General features: G+C 39.9%; 2 protein-coding genes and 1 long non-coding RNA gene across 5 annotated transcripts; 2 read left to right on the top strand and 1 right to left on the bottom strand.

Moving 5' to 3' along the window:
• Positions 1-417: 417 nt before the first annotated feature.
• On the top strand, positions 418-7,115 carry cdc42l (cell division cycle 42, like). 2 transcript variants are annotated; one of them, XM_080895577.1, is made up of 6 exons: positions 418-534; positions 3,623-3,727; positions 3,876-3,948; positions 4,066-4,175; positions 5,864-6,061; positions 6,186-7,115. In XM_080895577.1, the coding sequence occupies exons 2-6, from the start codon at positions 3,623-3,625 to the stop codon at positions 6,273-6,275; spliced, it is 576 nt and encodes a 191-aa protein (XP_080751703.1). In that variant the 5' UTR covers positions 418-534; the 3' UTR covers positions 6,276-7,115. The 2 variants fall into 2 exon arrangements, with proteins under 2 accessions (XP_080751703.1, XP_080751702.1); XM_080895576.1 differs by lacking the exon at positions 418-534 and adding an exon at positions 3,159-3,282.
• Positions 7,116-8,319: 1,204 nt separating this feature from the next.
• Positions 8,320-12,759, bottom strand: wnt4b (wingless-type MMTV integration site family, member 4b). Of its 2 annotated transcripts, XM_080896760.1 has the most exons (10): positions 12,503-12,759; positions 12,367-12,409; positions 11,896-12,123; positions 11,405-11,558; positions 11,217-11,301; positions 10,967-11,098; positions 10,531-10,673; positions 10,299-10,439; positions 9,293-9,455; positions 8,320-9,179 (listed from the first exon to the last, which is right to left on the bottom strand). In XM_080896760.1, the coding sequence occupies exons 3-10, from the start codon at positions 11,982-11,984 to the stop codon at positions 9,010-9,012; spliced, it is 1,077 nt and encodes a 358-aa protein (XP_080752886.1). In that variant the 5' UTR covers positions 11,985-12,123; positions 12,367-12,409; positions 12,503-12,759; the 3' UTR covers positions 8,320-9,009. The 2 variants fall into 2 exon arrangements, with proteins under 2 accessions (XP_080752886.1, XP_080752887.1); XM_080896761.1 differs by lacking the exon at positions 12,367-12,409.
• Positions 11,197-13,434, top strand: LOC308405949. Its single transcript, XR_013973423.1, has 3 exons — positions 11,197-11,329; positions 11,440-11,600; positions 13,283-13,434. It is a non-coding gene; the product is annotated as an uncharacterized lncRNA (long non-coding RNA).
• The last annotated feature ends 1,693 nt before the right edge of the window (positions 13,435-15,127 follow it).

The following is a 15,127-nucleotide window of genomic DNA, read 5'->3' as shown; positions in this document are numbered from 1 at the left end:
AATGGCAACATTCAACAATTAGACTTAACACATATGGTTTGCTCGCATTTCTTTAGCTGAATCTACAATCAATCTATCAGTCTTTACTGACAGACTTTATGTCCTTAGTTAAAACTTAATAGATCTTAATAGGAAGAGAAACAAAGATCCAAAACAAAAGGCAGTCAACATCTGAAGAAGAGCTTCGACTGACCTTCAAAAAGCCTGAAGAGCTATTTCTGAAGACTATTTAAAGATCTTACAAGAAAGCTTCAATAGACAGTTCAGGCTTTGTTGGATAATAAAGATGGTCAAACAAAATATTCACTGTCAAGCTCATGTGATTTGTATAAACACTGTTTATGCCTTATGTGCTGTTTTGCCATGTGAAAAAAAAACAGAAATGTGTTGCAGTTTGGGCAGCAGGCGACGCTCTTTCTTTTGTATCGATTCTACAATCGGGACTGGGTCCCGGTTTGCTATGCGCCTGCGCACAAAGTAATTCGACCCTCAAACCCGGATGTAACCAACGCCTAACCTGTGGGAAGAAAAACGGTGAGTAGAGTTACAAAAACTGCTTAAAACTACTATTTGTGGCTAATTAGAGTAGGCGACACATGCAGGAGAGGCCCTCTAACAATGTTCAGTCTAACAGAAATGAAACATTTGTTTCTAGATGTTTTAAATCTGCGGGGTGGTTAAAGTTTTCTACCGATCAGGGTTAATTCAGAGCGGACAAACATTTCTTTAATGAAGCTGTCATGATTGTTTGTCAGCTTTGGTAGTGTGATTACTTTCATTTTGATCGATTTAGATCCCGCTGTACATTGTAATTAAATAAGAAATCTACCAGTGACAGTATTTTCACGCTGCCTGTCCACTGTTCACAAATCTGATTTAATTTATTCAGTCAGACTCAGTCTTAAATGATTATTTTTTTATATGTTGGCTAAAACATCTCATTTGCAGGTGTTAAACTTTCAGATAACAGATTAACAGATGGAGCTCTTATTTAGCGGAAGTGTTTGCAGTATCAGTTTCTAAATGTCATTTTGCTAATAGGCGGCATTTTCCTTTAACATCCTCGCTGTGCAGCTTATGCGGAAGTTATTCACTGTCATTAATTTTTCGCTTGCACATGTAATAACAAGCCAAATAGGAATACCTCCAAACGGTATGCACGCTGCTTGAACTCACACCTATCTATATACAGCCGTATCCTTCATGTTTTTGTTTCATTTAGACTAATTTTGCATTAATTTTTATTTCAAAGTAGTTTTTAACTTTGCAAAATCGTTTTCCATTTGTTTATTCTACTTATTTATTTGGGCTGTTTTGATTGTGCCAAACAATTTTCTCAGTTTTGGGGATAAATAGTTTATCTTGTCTCATCTGATCAGAGACTATTTGATGGAATAAATTTTTTTTGTATTTTTTTTTAGCATTGTTCATCATACTGCAAATGTTTCTTTTTGTTTTTACAAGTAAGACTAGGGCCCAACTGATATAGGATTTTAAAGATTGACACTGATATTTGGCAATTTTAGAATCCAATATATCAACCAAATTTGACCAACATTTCTTATGTGTAGTTATTTAGTTTAGTTACATGCGTAGAGTTCTTATTAACATAATAGAAGTGCAATTTAAAAAAAGAGGGAAGTTGGAGAGGGCCCGATGGTGGACAAACTGTGCGTCAACACTGATAAAACCACTGAACAATGTTTTCGCTGTCTCTTCTTTACTGTTTTTTCTTTTATTGTGGAAGATGCAACAGGATGTGGAGTGTGGTAACAAAGCACTGACAGAAACAAGAAAGAAAACAATTGTAAAAGAGAAACAATCCATCCATATTTGTACACATGTTGTGTGGTTATGTGCATTATGTGGATAGGTGAAGCTCTATTCAGTCTCATTTATCAGCTGTTATAAATGCCAGTAATGACAGATGTGGACCAATAGATGAGTGGCGTATATCACTGATAAAGCTGTCATGCTCTAACTAATGCTCTCTCTGTATGCTTTTATGCCTAATAACTTAATTGGTTTGTTCTTCGAATAAAAGTCGTATTACTAGAGGTCTAAGTCACATAAAAACGCCTTGGTATAATTCATCAGCACCACAAAAGTTTAATTCATTTGTCTCAAACTGATTCGACTTTTACTGAATATTATATTTGTCATGAAGGGTGGATCGGGTTGCAGTCGTTTTAGGTGCTGCACATTAAAGTAGCAACAGAAATGTTTAGTAAATTTGACTTTTAAATAAGTGGGATGAATTTAATAGTTAACATGTACTGTAGGAAGGTGTGGCACCAAGAAATCTGAGCAGGCACTGTTTAAATATGCAAATAGTTTATTTGACCTAAAAAAAATAAGTTAATACTAAGTATTACCTTCACATGGGATTCAAACTTTGTTCCCTTTGATGTGAACGTTTTATGTTTAATCCATTGCAACACTACAGCTTAGTACCTGTGTGGACTTTTTCACCCTTTATGCTACTTTATATGACTCACCCCAGCCTGTCCAAATAGACCTATGATTGGATTTTCAAAAGCCTGAACACAAAGCCCAGCATCGGCGTAAGGGTCTAGTTCTGGCTCAGGCCATTTGAATTAAGATGCTGAAATTCTATAATGGATACTTTTTTGTCCACTAGTCCTAAAAAGACATACCCTGCCCCAACTGTAATGTTATCGCTTATCTTAGGACAAAATATGTTAGCAGTGTGAGCTTAATGGATCAAAACTATGAAAATGGCCATTGAAATGCTGCTGTTGCAATATGTAATGTGTAAGCATTTTACTATCAGAGTTACAGAGGTTGAGCTATTTAAAACTTTCAGTTTTTATTTGGTAAAGTAATACTTTAACACTTAATACATAATACTTAATACTTTATTTTCGAGTATTTGCATGTTTGATGTCTAAAATCCTGTGATGCTGCATACGAATAATTACTTCATATATAAAGTTATGTAATCTTTATATGCAGTCCATTCCCACATCTACACTATAAATCATTGCATGTTACAAGATTAGAGACAAATTCATGAATGATCAGACATGCCTTTCGTCTCAGAAAGGCATGTCAGGCGTTTGCTGGTTTCAGTTTTGCACCCCCACCCAAGGTGGAGGAAGGGTTTGTGATTGCTGCATTCTGCTTTTCTGTCAGACAGCAAGAGGGTGCAAATTCCACCAGGCCAAATTCCAGGAAAATATTGACAGAAAAACATAAAGGTTTAATCGTTTTCTTTAAAAATGCAAAGTAGGCCATTGGCCTCCGCTGAGGATGCAGTCTGTAAGTTTATAATTGTTTGACCTTTCATATTGTACTGACCAATAATTGATTAATCTTCAAAATAATGTGCAGATTATTCAGTAGTGAATATAAATATTAATTCCAGGCTTAGATGTGCTGGTTAGATGCATCACATGTCTCTGTGAGTCTGTCACAGTTAGTGCTTGTGTGTTTGTTTCCATGTTGTTTCACTGCCTGTATGTGAACCCATGCATGATTCTAGAGACAGTACTAAGAGTGCTTGTGTATTACTTCCTCTCTAAGAGTCTAGCTAGCTGTCTGGTGTGCTGTTTCTGGCAAACATCTTGTCATGTTTCCTACTTTCTGTTTTTCTTTGTAGATGCAGACGATAAAATGTGTAGTAGTAGGAGATGGGGCTGTAGGAAAGACGTGCTTACTGATCTCCTATACAACCAACAAGTTCCCCTCAGAATATGTGCCTACGGTAGGAGGAGGAATTAAGAAAGACTGAGCCATATTGTTGTAAACATGCTCACCTATAAAATTTCTGTTTTCTTATATTATTCATGGTTATAATGCTGCACTACCATTAACTGCCCTTTTTTGCTTACTTCTTTTTTGTGTTTTCAAAGGTTTTTGACAATTATGCCGTGACAGTGATGATCGGCGGAGAGCCGTATACGCTCGGTCTTTTTGACACAGCTGGTAAGCTGGTCTTCGAAAGTCTCTCAGTTTCACTTTTTCTCTCTCATTTCTGTCAGTCTAAAACCTTTGGAAAAAAAAATGTCCTTGTTCTGCTTCTCTTTTGATTGCTGCTCTCAGGTCAGGAAGATTATGACAGGCTGCGTCCTCTCAGTTACCCACAGACAGATGTGTTCCTTGTATGTTTCTCTGTTGTCTCACCCTCGTCGTATGAAAATGTCAAAGAGAAGGTCAGTTTTGAAATCTCTTTTCACTGTTTTGGGAACAGAGATGTTGACTATTTTTTGTTAAATGTGTTGGCAGACTTACACTGGTCACTTTGTTTTATTCATAATCTATAATCAGCCAATCATGTTGCAACTTAGTACCTTTAGGCATTTAGACATGGTCAAGATAACTGGCTGAAGTTGAAACTGAGCATCAGACTTGGGGGGGAAAAAGGTTAAGGATTTAAATGGTTTCAAACATGGTCTGAGCATTTCAGAAACTGACGATCTACTGAGATTTTCCACACACAACCATCTATAGAGTTTATAGAGAATGGACTGAAAAAGAGAAAATATTCAGTTGGCAGCAGTTCTCTGGGGGGAAATGCCGTGTTGATGCGAGAGGTCACAGGAGAATGACCACACTGACAGGAAGGCAACGGGAATGCAAATAACCTCTTGTTGCAACATACAGAAGGTATACAGAAGAGCATCTCTGAATGCACAACATGTTGAACCTTGAAGCAGATAGGCTGCAGCAGCAGAAAACCACACCGGGTGCTACCCCTGTCAGCTAAGAACAGGAAACCGAGGTTACAGATTGCATCTGCTCACCAAAATTGGACAACAGAAGGTTGGAAAAACGTCGCCTGGTTGGACGAGTTTCAATTTCTGCAACAATATTCAGATGGTAGGGTCAGAATTTGGCATAAACAGCATGGAAACATGGATCCATCCTGCCTTGTATCAGTCGTTCAGGCTGTTGGTGTAACAGAGTGAGGCACATTTTGGGGCCTTTAGTACCAACTAACCAAGCATCGTTAAACACCACAGTCTCCATCCCTTTATATAAGCAGTGTCCCCATCTTCTGATGGCTGCTCCACCAGGATAACGTGCCGTGTCACAAAGCTGTAATCATCTCAAACTGGTTTCTTGAACACTAGAGTGAGTAGACTGTACTCAAATGGGCTCCACAGTCACTAGGTCTCAAATAGAGCACCTATGGGATGAGGTGGAATGGGAGATTCACATCATGGATGTGCAGCCATTAAAACTGCAGCAACTCTGTGATGCTGTTATATCAATATGAACTAAAATCTCTGAGGAATGTTTGATGCATGTGGAGTTGAGGCAGTTCCAAATGCAAAAGGGGGTCCAACCAGGTACTCGCAAGGGGAATCTGATAAAGTGGCCAGTAAGCGTATAGATCTAAAAATAATGATTATTTTTAAAGATCTCCTGTTCATTTTCTCTAGCTAGCCTAATGCTTATATTTAAATAATTTTGTATGTAATAGAGTGAAGAAAGTGCTGTAGTTTTCTAAATTTGACACACGTTCAAGAGCCACTTGCTCAAAATAGTGAAGTTTTCACTGTGTTCTTATGATCATCCTGATGTGGAGGTGTAACACACCTCCACATCAGGAGTCGCGATGTCCTTTCTGCTTGGACTGCTTGGAATTTTAATAATTGTTTTAATTGTCGTCCTTATTCTCAATAAATGTCACATGGAAGAAAAAGCCTCCTGCTTCCTCAGTTTCTCTACAATCTCACCGTTTTACATGCCAGACATTTTATTACACATTATTTTCTATGAAATGAAAAATATGAATCAGAAACTATTTGGATTAAAGGAAAAGCATACCAGCTTTTGATAGTCGCAAATTTCATTGGGTATCTAAGATAAACTTTGTCTTTTTGTCTGTATCCAGTGGGTCCCTGAGATTTCACACCACTGCCCAAGCACCCCTTTCCTGTTAGTGGGGACACAGGTAGACTTGCGGGAAGACAGCAACACGGTGGAGAAGCTGGCAAAGAACAAACAGCGCCCTTTATTACCCGAGAGCGGCGAGAAGCTGTCTCGTGAGCTCAAGGCTGTTAAGTACGTGGAGTGCTCTGCCCTCACACAGGTATGTAAAATCTCACTACACTTTTAAAACGTATTTAAAAAGTGACAGATTTGTTTGAAATAGAAAGTTATGCTTCCTTCTGTTATGCTTCCGTCATCTTTTCCTCTTCTTCTTCTTTAACCAGCGAGGACTTAAAAACGTGTTTGACGAGGCCATACTGGCAGCTTTGGAGCCCCCCGAGACCAAAACAAAGAAGAGGTGTGCTCTGCTATAGAACAGTGCTGACCGCGAGATGCAAAACGGTGCATATAGAAAAAATAGGTGGGATGATTGAAAACATCATAAAGATTAGTGGCCATTTTGACAAAAAAAAAAAATCCCAAAAAACAAAGGACAAAACCAAAGGGGAAGGGACGGTACCGTGGCATCGAAATGTATTTCGGTACACACGTACACTGATTGTGCCTTCAAAATAAAAGCTGAAACAGGCTGAGGATTCAAAGTATCAGATGTGCAGTGAATGCAGTTTAAGCACCAACGGTGTCCTTCTCTGAAACCTTTAGAAATCGCAGTGTTCTCTCTATAAATATTCAGGTGGGGCAGGCCCCCCCTTGCCTGTCACTGTTTTTTTTTTTCCCCCCAAAGAAATGTTCATTTATAAACTTGACATTGGCCTCTTCCTGTGTTTTACTTACTGTGGCCTACTGGGTCCTTTAAACTCAGTATAGGGAAGTATAAAAGGGGAAATACTTCAATTACATTTAACATTAGTACGTTTAAGGGGGCAACTTGATGTTAAGTGGTACTCTACTTGCTTTCTTTTCCGACCTTCCTCAGTTGAATAATGTCAAAAAACTAAACATTTGCTGTCACTCCAAACAAAAGCAGTTGTCTGTAACGGTTACTTTCTTCTAACTAGTGGTGACTTGCAGGGATGAAAAGTGTTTTCACCAAGTTCCCTTATCCAGGTTACTTATGAGTTTCTGTTTTCTTTTTTGTGTATATTGTAATTTCACAATGCTGTTTTGGGAAAATGTTAGTATTTTTTAATTATTTTTTTCCCATTTTGAAACTTGAGTTGTTGTTTTTCGTTTTGTTTTTTTAATTGCAAGACCTCCAACATTTGAGCGAATGATGAGAAGATTCAAGTTGTAATATTTTTAATGGCTCTTGAGAAGATGAACTTTTTCTAGTCAATTTCTGGGTGTTTGTAATCACAGGATATTTTTAATAAAATGGTTGAGCTCAAATGAAATGTAATCGTTGTTTTGTGTGTTTGAAGGCAAAAGACTGAATTCGAAAGTATTACAGAGTTTAAGGGCGTGATCACACAAGTCACACTTGCCTCTGCACTTGCACTGTGTTAATGATCTGGGCCTGAGTATGCTTCTCTCACATGCTCCCACTGTCACAAACACTTGCTCTACCAGAGCACAATGAGCTTCGTAATTTTATGCATTTTGTTGTTTATTTTTAGATCTTCTTAAAAGCTGCAGCATGATCAGTTGAGGAAGCGTAAGGTATCCAGTGAAGTGGGAAAAAAAATCCCTCCAAACCTACCTGGTCTTATTTGAAAAAACTGCCCCCTAAACCTAGTAACTGGTTGTGTCACCCTCGGCAGCTAGAATTGCAATCAAGCGTTTTTGATATATGGCAATCAGTCTTTCACATTGATGAGGAGGAATATTGTCCCAATCTTCACAGCAGAATTGTTTGAATTCAGCCACATTGGAGGATTTTCGAGTATGAACGGCCTGTTTCAGGTCGAAATGACAAAGCATCTTAAATGGATTTGGAGGACTTGAGCCATGCAGCCAATCCAGATAAGGATTAAAGGATTGTTAACATGACGCCAGGTAGGTGGTGATTTCTCTGACTGCAAAAAGAAGTTCAGTTGTTTACAAGTCAATAGGAAAACAGCGCCCTTGATCTATGACGTCAATAACCACTTTCCTGATGAGTTTATGAGCTCGGTCGCTGGTTTCAAGTCTTACATAAAACAACATGATGCTTATTGTGTAAATTATGGCTCCTATTAGATTAAAAACATGATTAAGCTGCGCATGTTTTAGGGCGAGGCTTTGTGATTGAAAAGTTGCTTTAAGTGGGCAGGGTTTGAGAGTCACATGATGTAAGAGGACTCCACAAATCAATGAGTGAGATCTCTTTTTTTATATAAAGTCTACTAGCAATGACAGTCTGACAGTTACTGAGTTTCACTGTAGGTTTTAAATAATAAATCAATCAATGGTATAGTCATGCAAAACTAAACATGTACAGTGACCTGCAACTACAACTTCTGTTCCAAACAGTCTCACAGGGTACCATTCAATAAAGAAGCACTTTGGTATTTTTTTTTTTAATAAACTACTCTATTTATTAGAAACTCAAAAAGACCTAAACGCACTCATTGTGCAGGAAACAGAACAGTTTCATACAAGGACGAGGGACAAAAACACAAGACATGGAAGTAAGTGCAGCAAAGACTCTGATATACAAATAAATAAACCAGAATCAAAAAGAAGACATAAATACAGTACAAGTCCAAAGACGTGCTAGCCTATAACAGAATACAAGATAAAAGAAATCTTCAGTGTTTGAGAGTTAGTTTGGGTTAAGCTCTGCTTTAAAAGCTTTGTCAGTTCAGCGTGTGATTAACTGCTGTGTTTGTGTGTGTTCATGGCTACACCTGTATGCATGTCTGTGCCTGTCAGTTTGTCTGTCTTAATATTTTGAGCAGTTTAAAAGCTGAGCAGACTTTTTTTTTTTTTGTACTTCCCGATGGAGCTTTGTCTTTACATTAGTTCTAATTTTGCAGTTTTTACAAGAAAACAATCAAACCAAACTGCAGTTTCACTTCTCTAAGGGAAAACGTGGACAAAGAAAGGCTGCTTTGGACAATAATTACGATAATTTGGTGTCAAAGTTAACCCGCGCTGTGTCCAGCGGTGTCTGTCTGGTGGTTGGTTAGGATCTGGGCTCATTTGGTCAGGCCTTGTTAGGACTTCTTACACTCTACAGGTATGAATGGTGACCGTATTCTTGCACTGCTGGCAACGCACCGAGCAGCACCAGGAAAACTTGCAGGAGCAGCGCTGCACCACCTCAGCCCGGCCTGCTTTGTAGCCTGGCCCGCAACACACCAGCTCGCAACCATCTGGTGCCAGCCGAGACGTTCCTGGGGGGAGGGGGGTTGGTTTAAAACATTGCAACATCACTTTCTAAATTGATATGAGTGGTAAGTTGGATTATGTGAATTATTTTCCTGTGACGTGGTCCTGGTGATCTTACCGTTACATCTTCTACCTGCAGTCCCAGGAATACCATTTTCAGGGTCGAGACGGCAGAAATCTGGGGAGGGTGAAAGATACACAAGATCTCTGGCAGCAGGGGGTTTGACCTGTGAGTCTCGGGGGAGCAAGGCTGTCCTGGAGCCTATACGTGTCAGGCGGACCTGGGAGGATTGTGACATTAAAACACAGTAATGTATACTGTAATAATACTGACTACTAAACACGGTCAACGTTTTTAAAATATGTGGTCAGCTTATGCAGAAGTGATCCAAAAGCTCACAGCTTATTTTAGACTGTTTTCCTTCTCTTGGCTACTTCTGATGTCAAAGATAATATCCTTAACTCTTTAAAGCCTGAACCATGAAATAATTGCCAGGAAATTCAATTTTTCTGAAAATGGAGTGCTTATTGAACATTCTGACAATTTTTAAAAAAATTAATCATATTTGATACATTGGCATTATTTTTTTTTTTGCAATTTACTACATAAAAATGTATTGGGCCCGAATTATTTAGTTTCCGTGGGGACAAAAATCACACTGATGATCGATAGATCTCTAAAACTCAAGAATTTGAGGCACTTGGTGTTACAAGGTTAATATGGTAATCCCGAGCACACAGCTCTGGCTTTCAGGAAAGTAGCCCCAAAACTTGATGTTTAAACCTTCTGTTTGCAAGGAGCAGCCAATCAGAAAAAAACTGATTTAAGAGGAGGGAAGTTAAATTGCTTTTAACCCCCATATTTCATGAGATGATGAGCTGAGGGCTTGCAACAATCAACAAGATAAATAAAGATTTATTTTGAGATGTGAATCATATAAAACTACTGTAGCAAGGTCCAAAAATACAAACATGGAGCTGAAAAAGCATAACATGTTCATTTCGAGATGTTTCAGCGGAAATTGTAGTTTTTTTCTGATAAATAATTTACTTCAGCTGTTGTGACGTCTGCTCACCCCATTAAGCTAGGGAAGATAAAACAAGCAGAAGGTATCATCTGTTACCTCTGTGGCTCCATCAAAACGTTCCTTGAGCACAACGCCCACACGCCTGAATGGGGGCATGACCTTCCAGCAGGTCCTCAGCTCACAGGACCCAGACACACCGTGACATTTACACTCAACCTGCATGTTATGAAGGATGGCCTGAGGAGGAGATAATTATAAAGGACAAAAAAATTCTGTAAATTGACACAGGGATTTGGAAATCTGTAAGGACATTGGTGATGTTGCTAACCTTTCGACCCGCCTCGTTGTTGTGGAGGTTCATGAGCGGCCGGCCTGCTGACAGCCCCTTGGCTCGCTCTGGTTCATCCACAAATGTCTGAGAGAAAGCCACACCATAGGACAGGTTGTCACTGCACCCTGACCACTGGAAACCTGTGGTGGAACGAGGCTTAGATTAAGATGATCTGTGTTACTGCGATTTTGTAAGGTCAAAGAAGGTTAGATGTTAAATGGAAAATCCCTTCTGGTTCATGTGAGGCAGGGGGCAGCTGCTACAGTCTCACAGCACAGGTGTGTTACATGTGACAGCAGATGGGAAACTACCAGCTGACATTACTGCTGCATACTTTAGACCCACAATCAGCACTGTAGCAGCCTTTCTATGCTCTGTGTGAGTCAGAGTCGATTTACTCACTATATTTTCATGGAATAGAGTTAAAGCTCACCCTCCGGGCTGACCCCCCTGACCTTCCTGTCACAGCCACACCTCTCCAGCTCCCCACGGGTGCAGGCTCGGGTCACCGCAACCGCCACAGCTGCTGAGGACAGAGCGTGCACAAAGGCTGCCTCACGAGTGCCTGAAACCACAGCAGAGACATGACACAACTTTATTTTTAGAGAATATTTATAAATGTTGCTCAGTGAATCGAGGTTTCTTCAGAAAATTCACTAACTTCATGCCAGTAATGGGTCTACCTTGGTTCATCACTCTGCCAAATACATTGATCCCACGTGGGGTGATGGAACAATTCCAGCGGCGATTCCTGAACTGGTGCTGGCACTGAATTGGACAGCGAGTTACACACCAGGTATGTAAAAGTTTCCATCTCTGCCACACATAATGGTGATTGTTATTTAAATCACTCAGAAGTTATGCTTCATACCTCTTCTATGACCATCTCTGCTGCCTTGCGTACAGACTCCATGACCTCCCCCCGTGCTCTGCACACCCCCACCTGGCCTGGGGTCAGCCCCCTCAGCCGTGCACATGGGGCAGCACCAGACACAGGCCGGGAACGGGGCAGCCTCGCCAGGGAGCTGGGACATAAAAATGGAAGGTGGAGGAGTGATTCACAGCAAGTACGTGGGGGAAGATGCATATTTAAGTACAAGGCTGGGGCCTTTAAAAGAGTGACAGAAAGATGAAAAGGTAACAAATAGAGAGGATGAAAACAAGGAGACAAACAGGCAAAGAAGACACGGAGGGCACAGTGAAGGCAGGGAGAGAGAGAAAAGAGAAAAGGTCACCAGGAGCGAGACAAAGAAAAGAGGGGAGCGACTGAAAGAGATTTAGTGACATGTCACCACCTTTTAAAAGTTATAGCATGACAAACAAACTCCCTCTTTCTCATCCTCCTTCACACACTAGACTTACAGCCAATTGGTTGCCATGGTGGGGTGGGTTGCCCATAGCAACAGGAGGAGGAGTGGTGCCGTGAGATTGACAGTGGAGACAGTTGGCATCAGACTGTCTGTCTGTCTGTCCGTCTCCGTGCGTCAGGCTGGGTCTTTGGGTCCACAGCTGAAGTGATCGCTCCGTCCGTCTGTGTGTTTGTTGCCGTTTAAGTTTAAAGTCCAGAGTCTGGGGATGATCCCCACATATCTGTTGAAATCACAAGTTAGCAGGTTAACGATGAATGCAGAGATGCTCTGCATGGTATTTTGGTCAAGTAAACAATAAATTCCTTATTAGTTTTCTAATGATAAGGTTTATGCAAGTTACTGGTGTTCGAAGTTAAGTCTGTATATGCAGTTTATCATTTTGTAGCAAATAAAACCACAAAATTACTGCGTTATACTCGTGAAATTTCCTTCAGGTTGCAAGAGTTTTAAAATTGATTCTTACCAGTTGATATTTTTGTGATAGCCAGTTATTCTTCTTTTTGTTACTGAGTGGACAGAATTTCAAAATGAATCACAATTTTATTCACCAAAGCTGCTCTTCAGCTTCTCTCTATTGTTGCCAAAAAAAGCATACTTACATGACTGTTTCACAAACCCATCCTTGATGCACAAAAAGACGTCCATATGTCCGATTTCAGTCCCAGATTAACTGAATTCACCCCCAAAAACAAGAACCTAAAATCCAGAAACACTAATAAAAGTCACTTTTTTATTAGTCAGGAAAACAGTAGCACGGTGTCATCTTATGGTTAGTTCTTTCCCGGGAAAACAAATGTGTCCATTGCGAGTTGAAAAAGCAAGAATGAGTGAGGGCAGTGAGCTGGGAGTGATGGGTTATAAAGGAGGTAGAGAGTGAGGCTGGGAGAGAGAGGACATCCAGGGTGTGGAGTGATGCTGAGGGAGGAGGAGGAGGGTTTGGAAAAGGGTCATTGTTTTACTACGCAAGCATTACAAGCGTAAGTATGCCCTCTATTGTGTTAATCTGGCATGAAAACTAAAGTCTGAGCCTGGGCTGGTACCTGGACTGAAATCACAAATGTGGTTGTGTGCATACATGCCTGAACACATGTATGAACATATATATATGATTTATATCAGAGAAACTTATGAGAACTCCAACTCCAACCTGTTTGTTTCAATAAACTTTTCTGCAAAATCCTCTTGTCAGTGACTGAAACGCAGCACTTCCAGTTCCACATATATGTACACGCATGTGAGAAAGTGTCTTACCTAATGTGTAATTTTCCCAAACTTTGTTGCTCATTTTACGAGTCCAGCTCTCCCCCCCTACTTTTCCTCTATGTCCCCCACATTTGCCCTCTCGTTCTCCTTCTCTCTCACTCCCTATATTGTCTTAGAAGAAGAGGTGACATTTAGACAAGGGGAAGAAAACAGACTGCCGACAAATATTGGAACTAAGGCAAATAAATCACAAGAAGGGAGGGCACGAGGACAGAGCGGATCAGTGTCACACGGGGGATTGGGAAAAGCAATAAAGAATAATAAACCAGGTTGGTGGTATATGAACTGAAGACCAAATTCTCAATCAAATTATCCACGTGAACATAGATTTTCTGGAGAATTTGAAATACCCTAAAAAAAATTTATTGATTACTGCATGTTGGCTGTTTAGCACAGAAAAACAAGCGCATGAAATAAACTGTACAGCATTTTTTTTAAAGAATATTTATCGCTGCATATATTTTCATTTTTTATTTTGTAGTATTCCCTCCCTTTCTCTCCTTCAAACCAGTCATAGCAATACTGGAAGAAATCCAGATGTACCTTCAGTGTTTTAAAAATTTGTGTTTCCTTTAGATTTAAGCTACTTTTGGGACCTATTCCAGTCTTATAACACACTGAAACAACCAGAAGAAGCATGTAAATTATGACTATTTCATTCCCCATATTTATGGTTTTTACTGAATAATGTAAGGTCTTTAAGGCCTACTAAGTCAAACTATAAAAGATATAAGAAAATAAAGTTTTATTGACCTATATTTTTTCCTCAGTTGCCCGCTTCCCTCGGGAAAAGAAAAATCAGGTTGTCACAAGATCAGTAAAATGTCAGTAAATGTGCTGTTTCAGCTTTCTTGAGCATCAGAACTCGTAAATTAATATAGCTCATAAATGTATTAAACGATCAGTATATGATTATGATATGAATAAAACATGACCTTTAAATGCAGCTTAATTGCACATAATCACACAAATTCCACTTCAACCAGAATCCTAAACCAGAAATCTGGTTCTGTTGTTCTGCTAATCTAGGCTAGTTAGCATAGAAAGTAGTTTTGTATTACAGTTTCCTCTGTTATGATGAGATTCAGCTGATGTCCAACAAAGTAAGTGAGAAGCATCAACGTGACTTTTAAAGGTAAATTAGCTACACGGTGAAACTTGCAGCTGCGTCACCAGCTAACTATAACCAGATGGTGGTAAATGCAGTTTTTTAAAATTCAGAGTTTAAATGTTTAATTTAGGTCCTGATTTCCACATATTCTGACATCACTGATGTCTGATGGTAATTTTTCTTGATTTTAAAGTTGAAATTTAACTTCAAAGACTATAAATTAACATATGTGCCGCAGTCTTGTGACACTTAATGAAACCCCATTTGCTCATCTTAGAGGCTCATGTGTTGAATCAGTCAGTGCGTCACTGAAGCCAAACATTTGCAGACTCAAATGTTGGGAGTCCTCGTCTAAGATTTGGTGGCCCATCTACCTGACACCCAGAGTAAATGGTCACCCATCTCTCTTGCACACTTTCCTCTGTGTGTATCAGCAAAGACAGGTCTCTTCGAGGCTCCCTTCCCTCCTTTTTTAGTCTTCCACATGTCGTATTACTCCTTTGTGTCCCCTGTTTCTCCAAGTGACGTCTTCTGCTGTCTCCCACAGCAACACCATGGAGATGAGCTGGCCACTGTCATGTCCGGCGCCTCTGTTATGCTCGTCCCTTCACCCCTCTCTCGTAAATAACCTGCCCTCTTTTTTTTATCTTTATCTTTCCCCCATTTTGTGGACATTTTATCATTCCGAAATGGTCCCACACTGATTGACTGTAGCCAGGTTGCAAAGCCTAAAGAGATGCTTGTTAAAGCTTCAGCATGACATATATGTGGAGATGAGTTGCTTTCCCTCTGTTAAAGTGGGAGACAGCAGCAGACTTTGAGAGACAACTCTTAACTGATCTCACTTTGT

The sequence above is a fragment of the Rhamphochromis sp. 'chilingali' genome, assembly GCF_963969265.1.
Source record: "Rhamphochromis sp. 'chilingali' genome assembly, chromosome: 11".
In the NCBI taxonomy this organism is placed as follows: domain Eukaryota; kingdom Metazoa; phylum Chordata; class Actinopteri; order Cichliformes; family Cichlidae; genus Rhamphochromis; species Rhamphochromis sp. 'chilingali'.
This window is presented reverse-complemented; position numbering and strand designations above follow the sequence as displayed.

Bases quoted from the DNA above. Each gene is read 5' to 3' on its own strand.
- cdc42l (XM_080895576.1), top strand. The intron at 3,728-3,875 runs GTAGGAGGAGGA...GTGTTTTCAAAG, and splicing joins CCTCAGAATATGTGCCTACG to GTTTTTGACAATTATGCCGT. The intron at 4,176-5,863 runs GTCAGTTTTGAA...GTCTGTATCCAG, and splicing joins ATGAAAATGTCAAAGAGAAG to TGGGTCCCTGAGATTTCACA.
- wnt4b (XM_080896760.1), bottom strand. From the start codon at position 11,984: ATGCCAACTGTCTCCACTGTCAATCTCACGGCACCACTCCTCCTCCTG. The intron at 11,302-11,404 runs GTATGAAGCATA...TGTCCAATTCAG, and splicing joins CAGAGATGGTCATAGAAGAG to TGCCAGCACCAGTTCAGGAA. The intron at 10,674-10,966 runs GTGAGCTTTAAC...GTTCCACCACAG, and splicing joins CAGGGGGGTCAGCCCGGAGG to GTTTCCAGTGGTCAGGGTGC.